The 10,714-nt window shown below is 44.6% G+C and overlaps 2 protein-coding genes across 3 annotated transcripts; both read right to left on the reverse strand.

Annotated features, from left to right (window-relative positions):
- Positions 1–205: 205 nt before the first annotated feature.
- Positions 206–4,780, reverse strand: LOC123119945 (probable serine/threonine-protein kinase At1g54610). Of its 2 annotated transcripts, XM_044539924.1 has the most exons (9): positions 3,885–4,776; positions 3,095–3,478; positions 2,720–3,004; positions 2,329–2,646; positions 1,993–2,220; positions 1,544–1,644; positions 1,338–1,440; positions 773–1,114; positions 206–672 (listed from the first exon to the last, which is right to left on the reverse strand). In XM_044539924.1, exons 1-9 carry the CDS (start codon positions 3,933–3,935, stop codon positions 529–531), a joined length of 1,956 nt encoding a protein of 651 aa, XP_044395859.1. In that variant the 5' UTR covers positions 3,936–4,776; the 3' UTR covers positions 206–528. The 2 variants fall into 2 exon arrangements, with proteins under 2 accessions (XP_044395859.1, XP_044395858.1); XM_044539923.1 differs by having other exon boundaries at positions 206–1,114; positions 3,885–4,780.
- A 22-nt stretch (positions 4,781–4,802) lies between these two features.
- LOC123119947 (pentatricopeptide repeat-containing protein At1g71460, chloroplastic) lies at positions 4,803–7,012 on the reverse strand. Its single transcript, XM_044539925.1, has one exon. The coding sequence runs from the start codon at positions 6,932–6,934 to the stop codon at positions 4,874–4,876; it is 2,061 nt and encodes a 686-aa protein (XP_044395860.1). The 5' UTR covers positions 6,935–7,012; the 3' UTR covers positions 4,803–4,873.
- Positions 7,013–10,714: the final 3,702 nt, after the last annotated feature.

Consider the following 10,714-nt stretch of genomic DNA (forward strand, 5'->3'; position numbering starts at 1 on the left):
GTGTTTTAGGAATGGGTCGGCGCGTTGGGCCAACACTTTTGTCCGCGACGACCCAAACAGATGGCGACAGACAAAATGGGTACCTGCATTGGAGTTCAGGTCTGTCTAAGCAAGAACGGCTCATAATTCAAGTGTACCAAACCCTGATGAAACTCTAGGTTCAGGTACTATATACACTAACAAGGAGTTATCATAAAAAATACACTAAGAAGGAAAAAGAGCAGAGAGATCTATAAATTCAGTCATGCCCTGCGAATTTTCAGTTTATAAAGTATATAAACACCCCAATATCCTACTCCCTCTGTTTCAAAATAGATGACCCAACTTTGTACTACCTCCATTTACAAAGTTGAGTCACCTATTTTGGAACGGAGGGAGTATATGAGAACACACGGTTGCATGCTAAAACTCTATGCACGGGGACCTGCAGCAACGTGAAACGGCAGCTTTGCAGACGAATGTGGCGCTGACACCTCTGAAATCCGGTCCATGTTCGCAGAGCTCCCGTACGACCTTTTCAGCTGCTCGCTACCTGCTCGTCTTGCCGAGCCGTGCCTTGCGCACCGCCTCTTGGATGTGCCTCCCGTGCTCCTTGAGCATGTCCTCGATATTCCCTCCCGGCGGCACCAATGGCCCCGAGTGGTGGATCCTCCTGAGCTTCCTTCCATGGTTCTGACCACAGAAAGGCAATGGTGCGAGCCATGTGAGATGAAAGAATATAAATCCTCAATACTTCCCTTAGCAGTAGCACACTGATCATAGCGTCCTGCACCTCTAGGGGGTTCTTGTTGTGAGATGATGCAGGCCTATCAGGTGGCTGATTCTGATATGTAACCTCAACTGCATTCCTCAGATCTGTCGTGCAAAACTGTGGTATATGTGAATGCGATGATGCCTTTGTCCTCGAGGCAGAGGAATTTGCGACATGAACAGAACTGCAGGCACAACCAGGCGTCGTTGGATGATCTGTGTAACCTCCCATGTTCCATGTAGAGCCAAATCCAGGAACCTGCACCGTGGTTGGCGACGGGCGTGGCTCCACCCGGAAACCGGGCACGCTATCCTCGGGGTAGAACTTCACGCTGCTGCTCTTTGAACTGGCATGCGCGTGTTCCTGCAGGGTGACAAGGACAGGCAGATGTACTTCCGAAGGTGCATGCCTTATAAAGAGATGTGCTCATGTTTTAGGGGTAACTTTTTAGGAATTTGCCCATGTTTTTTAAAGCATAAAACTTGTTAGCTGTACATATTTATAATTAACAGAACAGACTAATTATTTGATTTTTTGTATAATAATCTATTAATTGGGAATTCAAGCAATAATCTGGAATCGCTACCTTCGATTCAGCAGCACCATTGACAGCACGACTGGTTACATGATTTTCATTTCCTGGATTGGAACATTCAGCTCCTCGTCCACCAAGAGCTGCCTTTCTTTGCCTGCAAGAACATGAATGCAGAGTGTTGGCATTTGATTGAACCGCCCAACAAGGAGTGCAATGAGTCCAGATGGAACAAGAAATGGTGATGTTGGCAAGTGTACCTCCTCTCTTCCTCTTGCCTGAGTCTAACATCATACTCCTTGCTTGCTGGAAATTTCGGTAGACTTGAAGGGTCACAAGCAAGTGGCTCTGTTTTAAAAAACTGAAAGAGATTTGAAACATAGGATAAGTACTACAGATCCTAAGATATTCGCGTAAGCAAAGTACTACAGGTAGATGCACAGTCACACAAGAGAGATCAGAAAACCGGCAGCAACTAAGGTTACCACTTACCACTGATAGCTATTCATTTCAAAATATACTAACAGCGGTCTAATTTTAACTACACTAATATGTTAAACTTCCAAGAAGTTAAAAAAAAGGAGATCATGCAGGAGAGCTGCATGTATATTCATTAATATGTTGCAACACCAAAGAAAAGTCTGAAGAAGTTTTGTAAGCCAGGTATTGGACCATACAAAAGATTCTTATGAGAGGATCAGAAACTTACATCACTCTGAAGAGCTGAGGAAGCTGTTCCACGAACTTCTGGTTCTAACGAAAGCAAGGAGTCTATGAGAACTACAGTGGAAGGAGGAAAATCTTTGAAAGTCTCAGCAACACACCGCCTATATTGCTGCTGAGGCTTGAACATCGCTGTTTCTGGCACCTTTGATTTCTTGCAATAATCATCCATCGGCGACCCACAGAGCTTAAAGATCTTGTGAATTTGCTCCACCTACGATAACATTATTGTAAAAAAAATATCATAAGACTTCAACCAGCATAAAAATCTGAAAGGTAACTGATGTTGTTTCTAGATCTTCAAAGGCAAAATAAGAAATACCTCGGTTCTTCCTGGCATGATTGGTTTGCCAGCAAAGAGTTCTGCCACAATACACCCTGTACTCCACATATCCACAGCGACACTATACTCTGTGGAACCAAGTAAAAGCTCTGGTGGTCTGTACCACAATGTCACAACACGGCTAGTTAGTGGTTTTGGATTGTCAGGGTCGAAAGATGTTGCCAGGCCAAAGTCTGCAATCTTCAGTACCCCATTGCTGTCAATCAAGAGGTTCGATCCTTTGATGTCTCGATGCAGAACTCCATTTTTGTGACAATGATCAAGGCCATGAAGCAGCTGCTGAACGAAGCACTTTATCTGACATTCATGTTTAATTGTTTGTCAATGTAAGTTTCTTAACTGTTCAATGCAAGAGTCGGACGCTAACCACCTGTGACTCGGTGAGTTTGAGGCCTGGACTTGCAATAAGACCGGAAAGGTCATGCTCCATGTATTCGAAAACCAGATACAGGCTCTGCGACACACGAGATGTTACAATTCCTTCAAGCTTTATGATATTTGGATGATCCAGTCTCCGAAGAATATGGATTTCTCTAGCCATAAAGCGAACACTTTCAGGATCCATGTTGACGAACCGCACCTTCTTTAGTGCAACAATCTTCCCTGTTTCAAGATCTCGGGCTTTATACACAATACTGTAAGTTCCTTGTCCAATCTACAACTCAAAAGAAAGCATTCAATTAATCAGTATTCTTTATCAGGAAATTTAATATACATAAGCCACGCAACCAAATCAGTTGTTCACCTTGTCTAATTTCTCGAATGAATCGGCTCGTCGAGGCAACCAGCCATCTACTGCTTTAGGCGCCACATATGCAAGCCAAGTTGGCCACCCAGAAACAACATGCTCACCTGAGAGCCCTTTCAACTCTGCATTGTTACAACTGCTGAACCTAGCATCAAAAGCTACCACCACCTTCTCTCCAGCATATGGCATGACTTTGCTGCCATCATTCGTACCTGATGCAGTCTTAGGGTCATCCTTACTTGATGGTTCTCTGTTTTCGGAAGTGGCATCAGCATGATCTTTGGTGCCTTTGGAGCAAAGGCAGCCCATAAGCACATGTGATGCCTTCTTGAACAAGTGAATCAGATCGAGACCAATCTTTGCAGTCTTTCTAGCCAATATCTGCGCTTGACAAGAAATGACCATTGCCTCAGATTCTAAATCTTGCTACAAGCTTGTTTGTTTTCTTAACCAAACAATGATTGAAAGACTTTCAGATGATCTTTCCCACTTTTATGGTATTCTTGGAAAACAAACTACAAGCTTAATTTTGATGTAAAAAAACATATTTGAGAAAATAGATGAAGTGGTACAAATAACCAAACAATAATCCGACAGAAACTGAATCCTTGAAAATAGTGCCAAATTGGACCTCAAGCTAAAACAGTCAAAAAAATTCCTTTCATTGAATTATGTGATTCCAACCAATGTGGCAAATTTGCCTGTGATTTGTAACCCACAAAAATTCTTTCAAATCCAGGTAAGTAAATATGGAACACGAAACACAATTCATTGATACAATTCTGACCTTTGGAAGGCAGCTGAACACTGAAAACTTCAGCTTGGTGTAAAGGCACATGCCAATAACAAGAACCAAGAACCTGGTATCAATCTGTTTTTCCCTAGCAAGAAAACATCATGGTGCCTACTCCCCATTACAGTCCTTGGATGGAGAGGAGAGAAGATAAACAGCAATGCAAAGCGAAATTGAATTCGGAAAGACCAGAACAGAAGATAGAGATTTCGCAGAAATGAAGTTCCAATTAAAATTCCTCTTTTATTTCTTTCCTAATGTAGCACGGACCAAAATGGGGAAAAAAATATCAAAAGGAAACGCCGCAAACCACTAGAAGTTTTTTTTTACAGTAACAAAACATTAGAAGTAACTGACAATAAAGGAATGGATAGGAGGGATTTCCGAGAGCTAAAAATAGTTATCAGCTATGTTCTGTTCCAAAGATAGTCAACAGGTTTCTTTCTTTATCTGTTATATACTCCTTTTGTAGATAAAAGGATCGCCGTTAGCTGTTTAATTACCATGTCAATATAAAAGGTCAATGTTCCACATAACAATAAAAAGATGGACAATTAGACTACTAGCTATACATTTCTACATGAACACCTATTGCTGGAAAAAGAACTTAAGTAAATCACTAACCCTATTTATTATGGCTCAGTAAGCAATGCAACAAACTCTTCGCTTTTAATATGTGAAAGAAGATTCATGCATGAGTCCGGAAAAAGTCTAACTGAAGCGAACAAATAAGCCATAAACCCAAACCCCTAACTTTCTGATACGATAATCGTGTTGTGAGGGAATAAAGGCAATAATGTTATTGGTGTGGTGCAGCAGTTGAGGTTAATATTGAATTTTCGACCTAGCGACTGATGGCATTACTGGTTAGTAACAAAGTATATTTCTTTTCTGTGAGTTGTGAAATACTAATTCTTATCAGTATCATTTTGACAAATCTTCTATTAATATTAGAATGGAGGACAAAAATTATATTTACAAAATTAGTGCTGTTCAAAATCCAAAAAAGGAGCAGGTGAACTAAACAGTGCAGCTTTCAAATCAGCAAAACACTGTGCTTCGGCAGTCCTGCCAGCACTAGTAAGAAGGCTGATGATGCAGTCATAATTCTCTTCAGATGCTTCCAGGTTGTACCCTTGTACCATGGAGTCAAAAATCTCGAGAGCTTCATCATGCAATCCTGCTGCATCACAGATTCTCAGAACCACATTGAAGGTGACAATAGTTGGGGCAAAGTTATTTGACAGCATCCATGAAAAGAGATCCAGTGCCTCCTTGTGCCGCTGGTTGATTGCATAAGCTTCTATTATTGCAGTGCACGTCAGGGATCCCTTGGACTCTGTTCGATTGAACACCCTCTGTGCTGCCTTCAGGTCCCCACACCTGCCATACATGTTAACAAGTTCTGCCGCAACTAACGGGAGAGGTTCCATCCGCAACTTCAACACCTGACCATGAACTTCCTTGCCGAGTTGTAATGCTCCAATATCAGAGCAGGCACTCAGTATCCTGGTGATGGCAACAGCATCAGGCCGACGGTTCGACAGCAGCATTGATCTAAACACTTCAATAGCAGTTGAAGAGTCTCTGTTCTTTAGGTAGGCATCAACCAATGCAGTCCAAGCTCGTACAGTTTTCTTATCCATAGCATGAAACACCCTGCGAGAGTATTCTAAATGACAGCATGCACCGTACAGGGTGATGAGTGAAGTGCATAATGAGACATTTGGCAGGAACCACCTCCTCAAAGCATATGCATGGATTTCCTTCCCCTCGCTCAATGCTCGCAATTTTGTGCATACTGGGAGAACAGTACCAACCGCAACAAGATCTGGTCGGATTCCTTCTTGCTGCATCCAAACTATGCACCTCAGCGCCTGATCTGGCCTCCCATTGGATGCATACCCAGACATTAATGCTGTCCATGAGACAGCATTCCTCTTCTTGGTGCTATAGAACACTCGCCTCCCAGAGACCATATCGCCGCATTTGCAGTACATGTCTACCAGCCCTGCGTGGACCTTTGCTACATCTTTACGGTCTGGAAACTTCTTCAGCACCAACACATGAATCTCCCTCCCTAAGTTCCGTGCACGTAAATCACCAATAACTGGCACGATTGAGGTGAGCACCACCGAGTTCACCTTGACTCCATTTTCCACCATCCACCGGAAATGCTCCAGTGCCTCCCTCTTCATCCCCTTGTGTGCGAACCCAGAAATCACTGCCCCCCATGCAACAACATCCCTCTCTGGCATTTCCTCAAACACCATCATCGCCAGCTTCACCTTCCCGCACCTGAAGTAGACATCCATGAGGCCAGTCATCAGCATGCCCGGCGCACCTGCAAATGCATTCTTGACCAGCATGGCGTGTGTGGCGGTGGCCATGACCATGGATGGCCTGGCACTCCCAGAGATGGACTTGAGGACACAGCCGTACGTGTACTCGTTCGCATTAGCCCCAGCAGCACGCATCTCCACAAACCCGCCAGCGACAGCATCCCCTGCCTCTCTCCGCCCCCTGCGAACGTGCCCGTGGAGCAAAGCATTCCACGAGAAGGCACTGGCCCTGGGCAAACCGCCGAGCACCTGGCGGGCCTCCTCAGCAGCACCGACCGCAAGATAAACCTCGACGAGCCTAGCTAGGAGAAACTCATTGGAGTCAAGGCCGTGGACACGGAGGTGGGCGTGGATCTGACGGGCGTGGGCGAGGGAGCGGCATGCGGAGAGGAGAGCAGTGAAGGCTGAGGGGCTCGCTGGGACGCCGCGGTGGGATAAATGGTCGAGGAGGCAGAGCGCAGAGCGAAGGCGGCCTGCACGAACGAGACGGCGGATCTCAGCGGAGAGCGCGGGCGCGTTTTTAGAGTCCGGCCGGAGCTCCGCTTGGGACGTGCGGGGGGCGGCCGCGGCGGCGTCGGCGTCGGCGAGGGCGCATGAGCGGGTTCTCGCGCGTTTGAGAGGCTTGAGGGGCTTGGAGTCTAGAAAATGGGGGTGCTTCAGGGCGGCGACAGGGGAGGAGGTCGAGGCCATGGTAATGGCCATGGCGAGCGTGAGTTTTTGGAGTGAAGAAGCAACCAGGTGGACTGGATAGAACCAAGCGAGCTAGATTTAGGCCACCTACACATCGTTCACATTAATTAAGTACTAGTTGAAGCTTCATTAGTATTACCAGAAAGGACGCGACTAGGGAGCGGCCGGCTCCTCCCTAGCATCCCATGGCAGCCTGCCATAAAAAAACTTTCGGTCCCCTGATAAAAAGGAAAACTTGCCGGCCCACGCTATAACCCGCTTTCCCCATCTGGTCTGCCCCTCCCCACACGTGCTTCCTCTCCCTCCTTTTTTCCGAGGGTACGGTTCCTCTCCCTTCCTTTTTTTCCGAGGGTACGCTTCCTCTCCCTCCCAAAACCGCCCCCTTCTCCTGAACATACCAAACCCCTTTCCCCTGCATACCCATCTTCTTTGCCATCAAGTTAGGGTTTTCCCTTCCCAAGATCCAGAAAAGCTTCCTTCTCCTTGCAATGGCGGCATGAGGGCTGGTCAGCAGATCCAAATTGACAGGCAAAACTCAGAACAGAAGCAAAAAACAATCATAGGAGGCCAGGTTTGCTCAACTCTTGCATCTAAAAAACTGTAGAAAACTCTTCCCTCAATTCTTTTGACTCTTTTGTTCACTTTCTTTCTAGTTTATACACAAATGATATGCTGCATCTCCCTTTCTCATGTGGGTTACTGAAAAGCATCTGATATAGTTATTTCTTAAGCAAAAAATCCTGCCCAAAATCCTATGGTTTTAAGCAAAAACTGCTGCAGTTTTAAACTAATAAAAAAGCATGGTTATTTAGTGCGAAAAAATTGTGGTTCATATCAGTAACCATATGATCTGGGCAAAACACTTATACTAATAGCAGTATTGTAAGCAATTCATTACCAGTTTTAGGCAACTATTATGACTGTGTTAAGCAACTGATGGGTTTTGGGAATCAAAGTAAATCAGGCAAGTGATGAGTGTCATGTTGACTTCACACAGCCAATGCAGCTATAACTTAGCAACCTGAGTAACTGCGGGTGCCGGTGAATGAAATAAAAGAACCTAGTATTACAAGCAATTTCCCTGCTTGTTTTAGCCAAGTAGTGTGTTGGTTTGAAGCAAAACTGGTAAGATTTGGTGCAAAATAAAGAGAAATCATGGTAGATGCGGAAAAGTACTGATAAAACCCTATGTGCAACTTGTGTGTTCAAAATCAAAAGGAAAAAAGGTTTCCTTGGGGAATTGGCTGAACATTAGCTTGGGGATTGACTGAACATTGTTTCCTATCAATTGTACTTCCTGGCAAGAAATTTAGGTTGCTCCTGCAAAGAAGGGTTCATCCACAGAAGAAACACAAGAAAAAACACATGAACCCTTGGGGGCTCCAACGCGTTAAGATAGTTTAGCAAGCAAAAAGGAAAAAAGAGGCTAGAAACACAGCATGGTCCTGAAGTTGCTGGTACGAATTGCTTACTAACAAAGTACTAAACATGAAGAAAATGTCACACCCAACTAGTTTCTAGAACTGGTATATAAAATTTCTGAGATGTACAAAATGCTACTCTCAAAAGTCTCTAATATTAGCTTTTCCTCTCGATGCTAAAAACACTTCAAAAATAGAAGGCATCTTGTTCCCATGAAAAAAGCTTGCTTCGCTGGGCCTTGGAAACGCATGAAAATCAGTTGTATCTGCAGCCATTTAGAAAAAAAACAAAAATCGATCATTATAACTACTGAAAAAAACATCTTTCCTGTAGGCAACTATTGTCAATACAGCAGTTACCTAAAAGCAATCATAGGGAAAAAACGGTTGTATTGACAACAATTGCCTGAAACATAAGTCATATGCGACTATTGTAAAAATAAATAGTCATTTAGAAACTTTGGCTACTGCTCATATACTTGAAAAATGTAAACTTGAACATACTTTCATGTTGCGTCCATGATTAAAAAAATCATATACTTGTTGTTTTTAAAAATGTTGCCTATGTACAGTGTGTTAGTTGCTTGCCTCATCCAACTAAACTTGCTCGCTTCTCTGATTTGAAAAAATGTGCAGGGTGGATATGATTGACCTAAATGAGCTACCAGAAGACAATAACCCTGAATTGCAAATTCCTGCCAACAATGATATTGGAGATCCTGCATTTTACACACAACAGAGCATCCACGCAGGTGATGCTGAGCATGCTGAGTTCGTTGCGGAATCTCCTAATCCTATGGTCACGCAAAATGTTGGCAAAACTGTGGCAGAAGCAATGGATACGGGTGGGCACTCCCTTAATGCAGGGGAGCCGCATGTGGTAGAACTAACCCTGGAACAGAAGCAGCAGAGACAGATGCACGCACCCTTGATGGCACAGGTGCTGCAGCTGATACTAGAGGGACTGTTGGAAATGGATTGACAGGCTTGGGAGGTAAGAACGATGATGAAGCTTGGTCACAGCCTAGGGAACCTTACATAGGCATGAGGTTTGACACTTTGGAAGGCGTCAGAGAACACTACAATGCGTATGCTTTACAGCTTGGGTTTTCAATCAACATGAACACATCAAGGAGGACTGTTGATACTGGTGTGTTGATAAAGCAGAAGTTTGTTTGCAACAAGTTTCGGAAACCTAAAATTGATGATGGAGGAGTAGAAAGTATTCCTACCTTGGATGAGATTGTTGAACAAAAACATGATATTGATGAAGATGAAGAAATTTTCTTTCTTGGTGATGAGAGTAAAAAAAAGAAATGCAAGAAGCGGAAGGAAGCGAGATACAATAGTGCAGACAGGATGCAAAGCAAAGATTGTGGTCAAACTATTAGATAGTCGTTGGGAGGTGATTTACTTTGTTGCTGAACACAATCATGCATTGGTTGACAAACCATCTTTGATTAAGTACCTGCAATCACATCAAGGCATCCCCGCGGAAGAGAGGGCCTTCCTTACACATCTCCATAATCACTACTAGGGGAAACGTTATACGCAGAACTTTAGCAGTAGCGCTTGTTAAAAACGCCCGCTACTGCTAGATAGCAGTAGCGAGTGCGAAATAAGCGCGCTGCAGATGCATATATATCAGTAGCGCGTGTCGGCGAAAACTCGCTACTACTAAAATTCCAACCACTATGTCGATGGGCTACACATAGTAGTAGCGATCTTTGGAGAACAATGCTACCGCTAATATTCTTATAGCAGCGCGTTTATGTGTAAAGCGCTACTGCTAACTAAAAGAAAATAAAATGAAAAACAAATAGAAAAGTAAATGAAAATGAAAGAAATAGAAAAAAGAGAGAGGAAAAATATAAAATGTAAAGAAAAATAAACAAAAAAGGGGAAAAGGATAAAGGAATAGCAGTAGCGCGTTTGCTAAAACGAGCTATAGCTAAGTTAGCTATAGCGCATTTTCCCTAACGCGCTACCATTATTTTTGACTTAATGCAAAAAGGTTTCCCCCCGGCCACCACTTCTCCCCAAATCCCTCGCCCCGCCACTTCGCCACCATCTCCTGCCGGCATCGACGCCGCGCTCATCCTCACCGCCGCCGCCCAAGGCCGCCTAGCCTCACTGCCATCGCCGCCTCTCGGGCCGCCCTTGACCTCACCGTCGCCGCCCTCGACCTCACCGCCCCCGAGCCCGCCCAGGACCGCCGCCTCCCGATCACGAGCCCGCCCTCGCCGCCCCTACCTCCGCCGCCGAGCACCTCCCCGCCACCGTCTCTCCCCTCTTTGTAAGCCCCCACCCCTCCCCCACCCCCTCTACTCTCTCTGCTTTTTCTTCCTCTGCCATGTTAATTAGCAGTAGT

This window comes from Triticum aestivum, chromosome 5D, assembly GCF_018294505.1.
Source record: "Triticum aestivum cultivar Chinese Spring chromosome 5D, IWGSC CS RefSeq v2.1, whole genome shotgun sequence".
Lineage (NCBI taxonomy): Eukaryota > Viridiplantae > Streptophyta > Magnoliopsida > Poales > Poaceae > Triticum > Triticum aestivum.